The sequence below is a fragment of the Sminthopsis crassicaudata genome, chromosome 4 (genome assembly GCF_048593235.1).
Source record: "Sminthopsis crassicaudata isolate SCR6 chromosome 4, ASM4859323v1, whole genome shotgun sequence".
NCBI lineage: Eukaryota > Metazoa > Chordata > Mammalia > Dasyuromorphia > Dasyuridae > Sminthopsis > Sminthopsis crassicaudata.
Genome location: NC_133620.1, coordinates 383,004,115 through 383,021,156, shown reverse-complemented (window position 1 = coordinate 383,021,156; position 17,042 = coordinate 383,004,115). Strand labels below are relative to the sequence as shown.

At 37.7% G+C, this 17,042-nt stretch overlaps 1 protein-coding gene across 7 annotated transcripts in view; it reads left to right on the top strand.

Annotated features, from left to right (window-relative positions):
• The window catches only part of SIPA1L2 (signal induced proliferation associated 1 like 2), a 243,687-nt gene that overhangs the window by 124,572 nt on the left and 102,073 nt on the right, over window positions 1-17,042 (top strand). For all 7 annotated transcript variants that reach the window (XM_074262399.1, XM_074262403.1, XM_074262398.1 and 4 more), the window contains exon 3: window positions 6,718-8,556. In XM_074262399.1, the coding sequence (XP_074118500.1) occupies window positions 7,071-8,556 (1,486 nt within the window). In that variant the 5' untranslated portion in view covers window positions 6,718-7,070. The remainder of the gene's footprint in view (window positions 1-6,717; window positions 8,557-17,042) is intronic.

The following is a 17,042-nucleotide window of genomic DNA, read 5'->3' as shown; positions in this document are numbered from 1 at the left end:
CTCTCTTCCTTTGCTCAAGAAGACATTCTTTATGCATGTAATACATTCCTTCCTTCCCCCATTTCATCAATTAAATTCCCTTTGGCCCTTTGGTAGGGAGAGTTGAGGATGTAACAGAGTACTATAGTATTTCATGGCAGCTAGGACAGATTTTGTTTTATCAATCACCTCCCATTAATCATTCATTCAGAAGAGAGCCATCTTCACCCAAAGAGAGGACTATGAGGACTGAGTGGGGATCACAACAGCATTTTCACTCTTTGTGTTGTTGTTTGATTGTATTTTGTTTTCTCATTTTTCCCTTTTTGATTTTATTTTTCTTGTGCAACAAGATAATTATATAAATATGTATGCCTATTTTGGATTTAACATATTTTACCATGTTTTATATATATATAATTACTTACTATCTAAGAGATGGGGTGGGGATGGGAGGGAAATTGGAACACAAGGTTTTTTGCAAGGGTTAAATATTGGAAAATTATCTATGTATATCTTTTGAAAATTAAAAAAGCTTTAATTAAAAAAACAAACAAACACTCATCTACTGTGTACAAATACATACAAATAGCCAGGAAATTGTGCTATAGTGCTTGCAGCTAATAGTATATGTAACTTCATTCCTGTAGCTTACTTTTCAACAAAAGATGCATGTTTTACATCCGGAACCATCACTGCTATTTACTTTTGATCTGCATTTGCATAAAAGATTTAATTTTTTTCCCTTTATAACATTTCAGAAGTCTTCCTAGGTTTCCCTAAATTCTAATAGGTGTAATAGGTGTACATTCCCATAATAGGTGTAAGAACTGGATGTGTGATTGTGTTGGTATGGAGAACTTCCAGGTGAAAACATTTTTTCTGCAGATGTTGCTCTTTAGTTTTCCTGCTGCCTGAAGTCTTGAGATGCTTATGTGATTTGTCTAGAGTCACGTAGTAGTGTCGGTGGCGGAACTGGCAGATATTCCTAGCTGCAAGGCCAGATGCTACTCCCTCTTTTCCTTGTGACACAATACTATTTCATTACATTCACATACTACAGTTTGTTCAGCTGTTTGCCCAAATGCTGAACATAAAACTTAGTTTTATCTTTTTTACTATTACAAATGGTGTTACTATAAATTTTTTGGTACACTTGGGACCAATCTTTCTGTCTCTGACTTCCTTGAGGGAAATAAAACCAGTAGTGGGATTACTGAATCACAACAGGTATGAGATAATTTAGTAACTTTGCTAGACAATTCCAAATTGTTTTGGATAGTGATTAAACCAAATCATCATTTCACTAGCAGTAAGAAATGATTGTACCTGCGTCCTGACGGCATCTCCAACATTGACATTGCCGCCTTCTGCCATTCTTTGGTATTTTCATATGTTTGAAATGATACCTTGAAGCTCCTGTTGGATAAAGGGCTGAATTTGGAGTTAGAAAGGTTTGATTTCAGATTCTGCCTCAGACATTAATTATGCCATGTACTCTCATTCAGCCTCAGTTTCCTCATTTGTAAAATGCATATAATAATAGCAACTATCTCACAGGACCTTTGTGAAAATAATACAAGATTATGTACATGCCCCCACAAGTGTATGTTATATACATCATATGAATATAAGGCATGCACAGTATATATGAGTGCATAGCATGTTGTAAACTTCAAAGTGCTATCATAGAAATGTTTTAAAATGCACATTTCTTATCTTTTTTGAATATTTTTTTCCTTCTGGTTGTTGATAGTTTGATTTTCTTCTTTTGAAAATTATTCCCTACTCTGATTTTATAAAACTCTTAGTTGTGAAACTAATACACTTCTTATCATCTTGTATTTTATAATTATTTTAGGCCAGGGACTCCATCTGAAACTTACAATCTCCTCTAGTTTGTAAAACAGCACTCTCCATCTTTCTGGAATCAAATCTTTGTGTAGGTCATTTGGTTTTACTATATTAACATTATCTGAATCTCTAACCCTGACTCTTCATCTTGCCAGTAGATACTTTTTGTCCTAAGGGAAATTAACGGGATAGATGCAGGTATTTCCCACTGTCAGAGAAACAATATGTCTTTATGTGGAAACAACAGTTTTACTTCCATGATAACTAGCTAACTTCTGAATCTTCAAGTGTGCTTTTATAATTTCCTGTAAAGCAGTGCACTTGCCTCAAAATTTTCAGACCATATATCCTCTAAAGGACCCATTATAGGACACAGACACATGCATGACCTCCCATTCATCACCTTCTTTGACAGCCTCTCTGATTATCTTTTGGTCTCCTTAAATTAAAAAAAAATTTTTTTTGGTTGGAGGCATTTGGGGTTTTGGTGAGAATTTCTAGGGATCACAGGAAATATTAAGTGTCTGTGGCTGGGTTTGAATTCAGGTCTTCCTGACTTGAGAGCCAGTGTTCTATCCACTATGCCTTCTAGCTACCCCTCCTTTCCTTAAGTTTATGCTGTGCTTAATTCTGCCCCCTTCTCTTTCTCTTCCCCCCCTCTTCTTGTCACTTATTCTTTCTACCATACTATGTCAGATCTATTGATTGATTCTCATCTTGATTACTGGTTCAATTTTATATTTATCATGCTAACCTGTAGACTTACTGAAACTTGATTAAAATTTTGTTTAAAGAACATTGTGTTCTGATATTATTATCTTCTCTCTTCTACTTAATTTTTCTTAAAAAAATTTTTGGTATGAATGTTTGATTTCTTACATGCTTTATATAATGGTTCCTTCAAATGCCTTAATTCAGCCTCCACTCCGGAACTTTGAGATTCTTTTCTGATTGTCTTATTCATATATTATATTTGTATTCTTTCCCCTGCTTCATTTTTAAAACAAGTTTTACTGATGATCTATGTTTTCATATATATTATTTCCTCAAATATTCTTTTCTTTACATTAAATCCTGCTTTTTTAAAAAAATAAAGATAAAACAATTAAACAAAACCAACACATCCATAATTGAAAATGTACCTAACTATTGATTCTCCATCAATATAATTTTCGGTTTCTTTAGCGAGTAGGAGCCAGAATAGTTCTTTGGGTTTAATTTCATATGTTTATGCTTTTACATTTTTTATGAAATATAAAGTTGACCTCTTGAAGCATTATTGAAATTCTATTTTTGTCATTACAATAGAAAATAATTTTGGCTTAATGGACAGGCCTGGCAACAATAGAGTAGAGTACAGATTGGCTCATCATTAGATTGGCTCTAGGGAGATGAATTTTTCAATCCCAAGTCTTGAAGATTTGTTACTAAATTTATAGAGGACTGAGAGTCAGTGGAAGGAATAACCCCATTGACAAATTTATAGTCTTTTTTTTTAAGTTTGTAGTGAAATTAACTACAAACTCACAATGAGGATAAGAGATTTTTGTTTTTGGAAAGAACCTTATAATGATTTATGCTTTTCGTTTAAAACCTGAGAGTTACATTTTTCAGTCACAAGACACTTAGATATGGGACTATCATATATAACTATGCCAGGATCTAGAAGCTAGAGATTTCAAAATATGAATGGGTACAAATCATATTACAGTAAGATTTGGAAGCAGATAATGTGGGGAATATCTTTTTTTTTTGCTTCCAATTTTCTGTCCTTTGACTTTTTCTTTTATTAAGCTCTATGGGGATAAACTTATATCTATTAGATTATTTTTGTTTCATATTTTCATAAGTCATATGGAAGAGAAGTTAATTGATAGGTTTTTCATTTTCTTTAGATTTCATTTTTCATTTCTTCTTATCCACCAAACAAAGTTATTTGTACATGGTAAATACTTGGCACATAGTGGATGCTTAATAAATGTTTATTGATGGATTAATAAGCACTTCTTTCATTCAGTATAAGCGATAACTGATTATTAGAAATTTTTTCTAGAAATTAGAAATATTTCTTCTGGTTTTCTGGTAGTTTAGTCACATGAAACTGAATGTACTGGAGTTTTCTACAAATTATGCTAGATACCTATAAAAATATATGTTGCTATTGGTGTTTACTGTCTCTTAGTAGGGATGATACATAATTGTATAATTTAAAAGTTGTGTTACATATTGCATAAGCAGCAAAAATGGTCTGTGGTGCACATAGATCATGTATTCCAATATACAATTGATCCACAAGTATTTATTGACCACAGAAAGCTACTGGAAAGGTATTATTTCCTTTATGGTGCTCAATCTTTGCTTCCTCTATTTCTCTGGAGTGATTTAATGAGAGGGTGTTTTGGTGGGGAGGAAAGTACTTTTTCCATTTCAAAAATCATCCCTGATCTTTTTTACCTATCAGCAATTGCTTCATTACAATATACTGAGCCAGATGGAGAGTCTGTAGTTATCCTCCTCCCGAGCTCCTCCTCGTCCCACAGCAAACTGTGAGATTGTTCATCTAGATTGGCTTCCTATTATTCTGTCTAACAGCTTCTGACTACTCCTTCATCTGTTTGCCACAGCCTAAACGATCATTATGGTTTCCCTGATTGCTGAAGAAAGAAAAGCTTCTGTGGGACTCGACAGCATGTAGAACTTGTCCAGACTCAGTGCTCTTTTGTCATAATGGATAGGGGAGGGAAGAGCTTCTAGCTCTTACGACTTACTCCTCGTACAGGGCAGGACACTGTGCATTTGTCCCAAAGCCTGTAATTAGGCGAATTCTTAGACTTTAAGGCAGTTAAAATCATGAAATTTTACAAATGAGTTTTTGTTTCCTTGGGACAGAGAGTTGAAGGGAAATATTATATCACCATAGTCACCATTACCATCACCAGAAAAATTGCAGTTTTGTTTTGGTTTTTTTTGTTCACAAGCCAACAAATAAAATACTCAATTGGTAAACTGTGTTCTGCTTAATCTTTTTTTTGAACTCAGCTAAAATTAGCAGAATAATTAGAAGACTAATATATTTGGGGTGAAGAAAGTAGACATTGTGATGTCAAGTTTCTGTCCACGTTTAATGACCAAAAATGTGCTGTGTAAAAATGTTATGCACCTGCATGTATGGTTAGTTTCCTGCTTTAATTATAGAGTGTTGAATTTCAAAGGGTTACTTTACCTCATTTGATCCTCAAAATAGTTCTGTGGGGTAGACAGAGCAGACATTATAACTATTTTACAGATGAGAAAACTAAGGTTCAGATTGGTTAGTTTGGTTACAAGGAAAAATCTTCCTTGCAACAGTGAAAAGCTACCATATCCACCCCCAAAAAGTAAAATGGGCTGCCTTGGGAAGAAGTGAGGGTTTCAAGGGAAGGTGTGAGGCCCACTTGATTATTATGGAAAGGGATTCTTCTTAAATTGACTTGGATTACAAGTAGCCTCTTTTTGCTCTGAAATATTAATGTGAACATAGAATCTTAGATTTAAAGGCTATTTAAGTCAAATTCTCCACTGTAAGTACAATTCCTCTCTCTACGCTAGGCTTGAGTTGAGCGTAACATTATAATACTGCCTATAATTTCATTTCAAATATGAATCTGTGTTTTCTCTTGGTTTGTCATCAGACTATTATTATTTTATCAGCTGATTTCATTGGAGCTTTGCTTTTTCTTTGTGGGGGGGGAGAGCATAATCATATGGTGTAATGGGCAGTTAGGTGACACAGTGGATAGGATGCCAAACTTAGAGTCAGGAATGCTCATCTTCAGACCTAGCCTCCAACATCTACAGAGAAATAATAGAGAACAGAGCTAAGATGGAATAATAGATGCAAGAAATCAATTTTATCAATTCCCTCAAATAATTTTAAAATAATGCCTCAAACTAGTTCCAACGACCTTGTGATGAAGAGAGCCATCTACACACAGCGAGAGGACTGTGGGAACTGAGTGTGGACCATAACACATAGCATTCTCACTTTTTGTTGTTGTTTGCTTGAATTTTGTTTTCTTTCTCTTTTTTTTTTCTTTTTTTGATCTGGTTTTTCTTGTGCAGCATGATAATTGTGGAAATACATATACAAGAATTGCACATATTTAACATATATTGGATTACTTTATGTCTAGGGGAGGGGATGGAAGGAAGGAAGGGAAAAATTTAGAACACAAGATTTGGTAAGGGGAAATATTGAAAATTATATATGCATATATTTTAAAAATAAAAAGCTTTAATTATAACGTATTTTATTATATATAATATAAGGTAACTATATATATGTTTACACACACACACATATATATATAATATATACAATATAAGGTAACTATATATGTTTATATACACACACATACACACATATATATATAATATATACAATATAAGGTAACTATATATATATGTATATACACACACACACACACACACACACACACACACACACACACACACACACACACACACACAGTTTCTTTCTATATACCAGGCTTGAGATGAGTATGATATGACAGTGTCTAATTTTATTTTATAAAATATTGTGGTGATAGAAAGATGTCAGGAGAGAGAGACTGTACTAGGTCACTTCTGAAGTGTCTTGCAACTCTGCCATTCTGTTGAAAACTGCCCACTTTGGAGGGAGAAAAATCAGAATATACTTTCATGTAAGGTCTGTGGCAGGGATGTCTGGGGAGGTTTTCAAGGCTAGCCTTCTACATTTTGATTCTGTGAGGTTCGTTATATTATTTTTGTGTTTTATCAAAAACATTGGTTGCAGTACTAGAGGAATGGCTAAACCTGAAACATGCACATTGCTAATGGCAGTTTTCCTCCTTTTCGTTTTAGGTGTAAGAAGCACTTTTGCTCAGATGTCCCACCAAACACTGGAGAATGGGAAGAAAATTTTTAAAAAACACCACAAGCGACATTGATGAGGTTCTCTCTCTCTCTCTCTCTCTCTCTCTTTTTTTTTTGCCTTTGAAGAATTGATATTTTGATGACTCTTATAAAAGATATATATGTATGCATATGTGTGTATGTATACACACAGAGATAGATAGATGAGAAAACTAGCAGCTGAGGAACACAACTATCGAAGAAGTCCTCCCCTGCATGTGATGCAGTACCAGCCTCTCCCTAATTATTCATGCTTTAAATAAAACATGTAATACAGCAGGCCCGGCTTCCTGCGAGTGGACATGAGTGATCCACGACAGTCCCAGGAAGAGACACACCAGTTCGCCAGAGCCCCTCCAAAGTTTAAGGATTCTCCACGCACTATGCAGTCGGATGATTATTTTGCTCGGAAATTCAAGGCCTTGAATGGCAATATGGGGCCTCCTACGTCTTTGAATGTCACGAACGTAGCCGAAAGTGGGGGGCCCGCTAACGGCACCCCGGCCATGCCCAAGATGGGCGTTAGAGCAAGGGTGTCCGAATGGCCCCCGAAGAAGGACTGCTCGAAGGAGATGAGTTGCAAAGCACTGTGGGAAAGCCGGTCACAAGTCAGTTATGAGACGGCGGTGGCCACGTCCGTGCTGCAGAATGGACAGAACGACCAGGGCGACGGGCCGCAGGAGGAGCAGCTGGATCTAGAGTTTGCAGAGGCCAAGTACACTATCGGGGACATCTTCATTCACTCTCCACAGCGGGCAGGCCTTCACCCCATCCGGCAGAGAAGCAACAGCGACGTCACCATCAGCGACATCGACGCCGAAGACGTCTTGGACCAGAACGCTGTTAACCCCAACACGGGGGCAGCCCTCCACCGGGAGTACGGAAGCACATCTTCCATCGACAGGCAAGGCTTGTCGGGGGAAAATTTCTTTGCAATGCTCAGAGGCTACAGAGTCGACAATTATGACCACAAAGCTCTGGCCCCCTTTGGGTTTCCTGAGTTCTTCCACTGTGACCCCACCATCTCTCCCAGTCTCCATGCCGCAGCTCAGATTTCTAGAGGAGAATTCGTTCGTATCTCAGGCTTGGACTACATGGACAATGCCCTGCTGATGGGAAGGGAAAGGGAGAAGAATTTCAAGCGGAGATTAAAGTCGGAGTCAGTGGAAACCTCCCTGTTTCGGAAGCTGCGGACTGTCAAAAGTGAGCACGAAACGTTCAAATTCACGTCGGAGCTGGAGGAGAGCCGGCTGGAGAGGAGCGTTCGCCCGTGGAATTGTCAGAAGTGTTTTGCACATTATGATGTCCAGAGCATTTTGTTTAATATCAACGAAGCCATGGCCACGAGAGCTAACGTGGGGAAAAGGAAAAACATCACCACCGGCGCCTCGGCGGCCTCCCAGACTCAGATGACACCGGGCCAGGCGGGAAACTGTGAGTCTCCCTTGGGCAGCAAGGAGGACCTCAACTCCAAGGAGAACCTCGATGCTGATGAGGGGGACGGCAAGAGCAATGACCTGGTGCTGAGTTGTCCCTATTTTAGGAATGAGACAGGTGGGGAGGGAGACCGAAGGATTGCACTTTCGAGGGCGAACTCCACTTCTTCCACAGCGGGAGAAAGCTGTTCCTTCGAGTCCTCCCTCAGCTCCCACTGCACAAATGCAGGTGTTTCGGTCTTGGAGGTACCAAGAGAAAACCAGCCAATTCACAGGGAAAAAGTGAAACGTTACATCATAGAGCATATTGACCTTGGAGCCTACTATTACCGTAAATTTTTCTTTGGCAAAGGTAAGACTGGACTTTTCTCCTGTGATTGAATCATTCTCTAAGTATCATACTTGGAGGTGAAAATAAAAATGGCCTTTTTTCTCTCTAGGTGTCTAATTTTTGTTATATTTGTTAGAAGCATCAGGATGCTAGAACGATCACTGTTCAAATCTGTCCATTAATTCGACCTCTTCCAAATCTTCCTAAATCCTTTTTGGGTTAATCTCTTACATGTAAATTCAATTCTTTGTCTTTTATTCATTCAGTAAGTGGTTATGTGGATATCCCCTCTCCTTTCTAGCAATAACAACTGACATAATACTTTAAAATCTATAAAGAAGTTTACATTAGTATCTCCATTGGGCCTTAAAACAATTGTGAGTCAGACCCAGTGGATGTTATTATCCCTATTTTGGAGCTGAAATAGTGGAAGCTCCGAGAGCTTATTTGTGGGTACTGCTAGTAACTGTGCACTGTGGGATTTAAATCTTGATTGTCCCGATTCCAAGGGATCTTTCTGTCCCTTCTTTCTGCCAATGTGTGTCCATCACATTGTTAATATATGTTAATATATGACTGCAAAGTTACTTCTCCCTAAAAGATTTTTCTTGATTACCATGATACTGATCACTTCCTTAGTATGTCATGCTTTCTTCCTCCCTCCCTCCCCCATCCTTCCTTCTCTTTCTCCTTCCCTTCTTTCCTGCCCTCCCTCTTTTCCTTTCCTCCCTCCCTCCCAAAGCAGGAAAGCAGTTCTTTCCAGCCTGCTGGAAGGAAATAACAGTTGACTATCTTTGATGAAGGAATGAATGAAATACTAGGTAAAGATGAAAAGCACTATGCTAAGCACTTGGCAGACAGAAAAACAGGAGTTTATAAGGTCTCAGGGAGCTCACATTCTAATGATGGAAATAACAAAAATGGGAGGGTTCATCTGCAAGGAAGATGGAAGAATTTCTTGGCCTTTAGAGTGCAGCAACAAAGTGGATGCTAATTGCTGCCCCTTTAATGTCATTTTCATAGATAAAATTATAATAGTTTCTAACCTTGAACTATTTAACAGTACCACAGACTTTGGAGACAGGAGCTTTCTTGTATGAATTGTCAGTTGATTTGGCTGTAGCATCTGCAGGAGCAGTTGCTGGGCTGTATTTCCAGAGGGATTACTTCTCAAGAAGGTGAGTGAGGACACATGCTACTTCCAAGTAGCTAAGAACTGATACTCCCGACGCTCTTGAATTTAGGGACTTGGACTCTCCTCATTTGGGGATACCCAGTGGATTGATGTATTTAAAACTAACTATGGAGCACATGTATTAAAGTGTACCAAATTTGTCCTGTTTGGGAATTGACTTACATTTAGAAAGAGTTCTTGGTTAATTTGGACCAGGTAGCTCAGAATATTCGTCCTCTCATTTGAATTGAAACTGGATTGGTTAGCCAACTCTTATCCATTTCAAAGCCACTTTGCTCTACTGCTTGATGGGGCAAGTTCCTGAAACCCTGATATGGGACTGTTCTTTTTTTTTTTTTTTTAAAGCAGGTTTGTTATCGGTAAATGATGATAAAGCAAAGCAATGAGGTTATTAGAAGATCCCAGTGTCACTGAAAGAATGATTTTCACCCAGAATTCTTAGGTTTTTAAAACTTAACTGTGATACCTCCTAGCTCTGTGATCATAGGCAAGTCACAACCTCTGTAGGTAAAAGGGAAAGAATATCTATTACATCTAATTCACAAAATTATTGTGAATGTGTATATAAAACTATCCTAAAAGCTTCAAAAGTGCTGTATAAAGTGATTAGTGATGGGTGCTGGTGATCATGGTTGTGGAGGGTCACGTTAGGTCACTTGATTAAATTTGTGTTTCATACACTTTTCTCAGAGGTTACAAGCCAGGTGTTTTCTAAGGCCTCTTCCACTCTCAAACCCATATTTTCACTCCATTACAACCTCCATTATCTGTGTTTCTAACTCTTACTTGACTACTCCCTCGTTGCCTCAAGAATACCAGTGAGGCCATCTTTGGGGACCCATCCTCTCTCCTAACTCCTTCCTTTGTAACTAGGTGAAGTTATGAGTTGTATGGCATCCCTCATGTGAGCCCTTGCAGGAAGAGACTGATTTCTCATCAGGAATCTCATCCCTCTTAGAGTTATATCAGATTCAAACAATTTCTCCCTTGATTAGGGCAAAAGACTGCTATTGGAGTAACATTTCTTTTAACTCATGGTGTTTTCCTCTGCAACCTCTTGTCTTACTACTTCTTTCATTTCTTCTTTCTTCTTTTTCTTTTCCCCTTCCTCTTTCTTTTTTCTTCTCCTCCACCTCTCCCTTTTTCCCCTTCTTTCTCCTCTCCCTTTCCTTTTCCATCTCCTCTCTTTTCCCTTCTCCTTTGTCTTTCCCCCCTGTCCTATACTTCCCCTCTCCTGCCTTCTTTCCTTTTCCCACACTCCATGTTAGTCTCCTGTCAGCTTGCAGTGAGAGCCTCACCTGTTTCATGGAGTTTCTCTTTAGTAGCTGTTAGATCCTATGGCATCCCCTCTAGGATTCTTTTTTCTGCCAGGCCTGAGAGATTGCCTCTCTGTACCAGCTGGTCTGAGGAGGAAAAGGGGGTAGGGGAGAGCAGGAGGAGAAAAGGGGGATGGGGGAGAGCAGGAGCAGAAGGGGGCAGACTTCAATCTGTGCGCCTCCTTCCTCTGCACTTCCTCTTCCAGCAGAGCTGATAAAACTCTGCCCCTGCTTCTTCTATATATAGCTCTTCCCCAGTGGCCCAATGGGAGTGAAAATGAGATTGACTCCAGTAGCATCAGTTACAACTCTCGCTGATTCCCTTGGAAGCAGGGAAGGCAGAGGGGCAGCCCAGATTCCTGAATGGGTAGTAAGTAGCTGAATGGGGACAAGTAGGGAAGGAAATGGGAGATGCTCCCTGACTCCCCCACCTGCCCTTTTGCTATCAGAGTTCACAAACTGTATCATTGGCGTGCTAAAATATGCAGCCTGGCACAGCCTGGCAGAGCCCCGAGCGTTCTGACTAGCACCTTTGTACTCACAGCCCCCTCCCCTCTCCCAGGTGAGGAGCACTTGTTGGTTGGCTGGCAGATAAGTCTAGCTGGAGTCTCTCTGCCACTCCTCAGGAGGGATTACTTAGTGGAGTCATTTTCAGACAAATAAAAGAATTTCTAATCATTGGAAAATACTGAAGCTGGCAGCCTTGGAAAAAATTATGTGGTCTGTTAGGCAGTTAAATATCAGAAGGCTGTTTTTGCTAAATTTCATTTTACAACAAATCATAATGATTCTGCAGTGATTTTATAACAAAACTGATGAAAGAGGAATGATTTGTCAAATTATCTCTGCTTCAAAATCACCCGTGTGACTCTGAGCTTCTATTTTTTCTTTTTTGTTTCCCACCTGCGAAATGAAATTTCTCTTTTTATTTTTCTTCTTTTCTGCTCTTTTTCTCAGACAGATGCTGTCTCATCTAATAGTAAACTCTTCACCCTTCACAACAGACTGCCATTGTCTTGAGTTCAGGTCTCATTTTGTGTTATTACAAAAGGTTAACTTCTGGATCTTTCCCTCTCTTGTTCTCTACTCAGTAGCCTGTCTGTTGTAACAAAGATTTTTTTAAAGCAGTTCAGCAGAAGCAAGCAGGTCAAGTAGTCCCTAAAGTATTCCCTATACCAATAATCTGCTACCTATAAGGAAGGGAGAGAGATTTATTTTCTTATCTCTACTCTGATTTGTCTACTACTCTACTAGATTTGTCATGATCAATTTCACTGCCTTCAGTTTTTCTTTTGTTGTGTCATATTTGGTCTTTTCATTTATGTTATTGTAGTTTTTTGTTTTTTGTTTTCCTGGTTCTTCTTACTTGGTAACTTCACTATCAGTTCATATAAGTCTTCCTAAGCTCCTCTGAATTCTTAACATTCATTTTTGGTTTGAACATAATAATATCTCATTACATTTCTGTACCACAGTTTGTTGAGCCCTTAGTGGGCATGCATATAACTCATGGAGATTCTTGCAAAAACCTCTGAGTGTAAAATCTAGATTGCTTACATTTCTTATTATATAAATTTCCTCATGTATTTTCCCTGTTCTAAACTTTCACTGGCTCGCTCTTAGCTGCTAATGAAGTTTAACCTCATGTAGCTATTTGTGGTTCTCTGTGGTACAGTTTAACTCTTCCCTTCCAGTGTCATATGATTTGCTCTTGTGTAAGTCTTTTTCCATTTCCCCTATTTTTTTTTGGTTGTTCCAGGGAAGCAGGCCTTGGATGTTAAGTAGCAGGGTTCCTATGCAACAGTAGAGAACTTATCAATTGACAGATGGAATAATTCATAGTTAATGGATAATGATGAGGAAACCCAAAGCTTCAAATGTGGCACAACATCAAATGCCTGTGTAATAGGAGTCGTATCTTAGCATTCACTCTAAACATTTTTCATTATGGAGTCATTAATTAACCATTGGCCTTAATTTTTCTAAGCCCTACAATACCTTCCCTCTCAGCTCTACTCTTTATTGCTAAGATTGTGGGCAAGTCATTTTACTTTCTGAAGCTGTTTTTCTCCTCTGTATTGCCTTCCTCACTCACTTTTCATGAGAAAAGTTCTTGGCAACTTTTGACTATAAATAGTTATTAAGAGGGGATGGTTAGTATCCCTAAAGACAAGGATGGAGAATATTTTATACCATTGCCTATTTTATCTCCTGCCTTCTACCGCCCCCCAAAAGAAATCTAAAACTTTTTTTTTCTTGATTTTACTTTGATCATATCATGTCTCAAGATGATTTTTAATCATCAGGCAATGCTTACCAGCCTCTTTTCATTATATTTGCTGGAAAAGGCAAGTCATGTTAGCTCCCTTGGTAAGTGGAAGGCTAGGAGTGGTTTGCAAATAAGACTTGATTTTTCTAAAAGAAAACGTGTGTCCACACTGGTGGTCCAGAACTGAACGGGAAGTACTTGTTTTTAATGGATCAAAGATGGGGAGAAGCACAAACAGAGAATGTCATATGTCAAGGAAGTCCCATGGGAGAGTTATCTAGAGAAAAGTCTGCCACAAATTTCTAAACTCATTCACTTAGGCTTAGATAATGTGACAGTTGTAGACTAGAGTATACTTTTACATATCAGATGTACCTTAATGCGGGAGGATGCTTGGTTGCATTTGCTTTCAATTTCATGCCCAGTGGTATTTCATAGGTAACTTTTCTTTGGGGTTTTTATGCACTGGTTGAAGAAAATTAATATGGAATTGGATGTTATTAAATTCACATGGGTGAACAGCACCATCTTACAATAAATAGTACTATTCTAAGACATATAGTCCTTCCTTGGTAGACATAAATGACTTGATTATTGCCCTTTTTACCAAGTAACATGCTTTATGCACACGGCCTCTTTGCATTCCCAGGGAACTCTGAGCAGAGAGGAAGTGCCCAGCTGGACCTGAGAATATAGATATTTGAATCATCTTCGTATTAGTTCCATGTGGCAGAAACTAGGAAAAAAAACAAAACAACAAAACAAAACTTGGAAACAGATTACTCTGGTCTTGTGGGTTTGCGAGCTTTAGGAGCCCTTTTCACATGTGATCATGAGGAAAAAGGTGATCCTATAAACCTTAACCAGAAGCCTCCCATTTGAGACATGACTTTATATTTTAAGCATTTTGGTCCTTTGTCTCAGGCTTCTCAGGAAAGCAGATTACCTTGATCTTCGATGGAAAGATGAGGTTATTTCTTGGTTCTTTATACTAATAATAATGATATAGTAGTGGTGGTGATGGTAGCCTTTATAATGACAATAATTATTCAGCACTTTAAGGTTTGAAAAGTACTTACAAATATTGTCTCAAGTGATCCTTACCATCCTGAGAGGTAGGCACTATTATTAACTCCATTTTGCAGATGAGGAAACTGAGACGGACAGTGAGCTAAATGCTTTACTCAGGGTCATAAAGTTAGGAAATATCTGGAGCAGTATTTTTGATTCCAGATACCACCCTCTATCCACTGTACCACTTTTAGCAAATCTTGCTAATTGTGATTCCTTCACAAGAGGGTGTTCTACCTCTGAATCAATATCTGAGAAATGTAGTTCTAGGGCATTTAATTAACGGGAAAAACTTGGATTTATCATTGGGTTTAGACAATATTTAACATTTAATTCTCTCCTTTTGAAATCGTACATAAACAGACATTCAATCTGTATACAAATCTCCATTTGTACATAATTTTGGATTTTTTATTCAGGAGGGACTTTTGCATGAGAATCCCATCTGACTCCTTAGTATGTCTGTTAGCTTGGGCAAACCATTTAAACACTGAGTCCTGAACTTATAAAATGGGGATAATAATACTTGCCCAACTTAATGAGTTGTAAAGCAACTGGCAAATACTCCATAAATTCTTAGTCTTTTTTAGTTTTCCAACTGCTTGTTTCTTTCTACCTCATACTTCTTACACCAAAAATATTAACTATCCTATCAATCAATCCATATTAAATAAGTATCTATTATGTGCCAGGGAATGTTCTAAGCTCTGGGTTTATAAGTATGAATAATGAGACAGACTTTACAAGGAGCTTATATTATGAGAGTTATAGCAGCCAGTTACATTGTCAACTAAAAAATAGCATTAACTGCATTTTTATGATAAACTATCTGGGTTTTCAGTGAATATTAATAAATTCTAATCTTCATGAGATTCCAGTTCAATCAGTATAAAGCATCATTCTAGGAAGGTCTTAGATAAAAGTACAATCTTCATTTCTTCATCTCCTTTCAGTTTATTCATTTTTCAGTCTTCATGACCCCCATTTTGGGTTTTTCTTGGCAAAGATACTGGAATAGTCTGCCAGTTTTTTTTTTTTCTTGAGCTCATTTCACAGATGAGGAAACTGAGGCAAACAGAGTTAAGTGACTTGCCCATGATCCTGCAGCTAGTAAGTGGATTTGAACTCAGGAAAGATGCATCTTCCTTATTCCAGACATGGTGCTCTGTGCACTGTGGCCCCGCCTAGTTGTCCTCCTCATCTCTTTTGCCATAATACAAGTAGTCCCTTCAAGGTTAAAGTGATTTCTTAACTGCAAAGCCAGTGATTTTTCTCAGTCTTCGTTATCTGTGGCTTCTGGGCAGCTTTTGGCACTGCTAACATTCCATTTCTCATATTCCTTCTCCCTTTTGTTTTTTTTTTTAATCTCTCTGCATATTACTCAGTATCTTTTACAAGATTCATCTCCCACCTATTAAACATAGGTGGTTTTTAAAGCCTCAGAATTCTGACATGTTTTATTTTTTCTTTTCTTGATTTCATTTCTCCTTTGAATTTAACTGTTTGTATACAGAAAACTCCAAGTCTATAAACTAGCCCTATCTCCACAGAATGAGTCATGCTCATACCACTGACTTAGAAATTTATCATATGTTCTTTTAGCACCTCAAATTCAACCTAAAACAGAACTAATTTTTCTCTCAAACTCTGCCTTCCTTCAAATTACTTATTTTTGAAACCACTGCCAACCTGAGAGTTAGGGAGGTGTACAACTTCAAAATCTACTAGTGACTCTTTGCTCTCTATTCCCTTTTGCTTCCATATCACCAAAACTTTAAAATTCTACCTTTACAGCATTTATTATATATAGGGACTACTTGTATTATGGCAATAGAGATAAAAAAGGCAACTACGTCCCTGTAACTCCACATGGAGAAAGGTTCTTATAGTATAGAGTAACATGAAAGATGTTCCTAAAGGGCTAGCTTCTCTTATGAAGGTGATGAGAAAGGTGTAGACAAGGTTATTGAGCTGCAAAATTGGAGTTTTTAGAAATTCAGTTAACATCTTGTATTCTTTAGTAGCATTAAAAACGGGCAGTCTCATAGAAAACAGCTAGAGAAGCATAAAACTTTGTAGGTTTTTTTTTTCCTTCTATTATACAGATATAGTGATATAGGGATTGCAGTGCAATGCATAATAGCAAAGAAGAAGAGTGTCCATATATTTTCATACTTGTTAAAATACATTGATATTCTACTTATTCATTATTAGGAATGAGCTATTCAACAGAAATTAATTTTACAGACAACTAAAGTTTAGCATTAATATTTTGATCCATCTTTATTTTGTTTTATCTGGTTATTTCTTTTAATGATAAATATAAACAACCCATTTCCTCTTATTCTTATGTCTATTGACAATACAATATAGTTGGAATTCTTTTTCTAAATTTTATTTATCAGAATTTGAACTCAGGTCTTTTTAAAGATTCTGTATTCTGCACCAGCTAGCTGTGCATTTGATTTGAAATGCTGATGTAAACTTTGTGCCATTTATTTTACATAATTTGGGTCCTAGATCTTTTCTAGATAATTGGTGCTGCTCAATAAAGTTGTTCTTGAAATAAATGTATTATTAATTGGACCATCAGCTCACAGGTGGCCCCCGGTGTCCTGATCAGTTTTCCCCTTCCTCCAGGAGTAGTCTTCTGTCC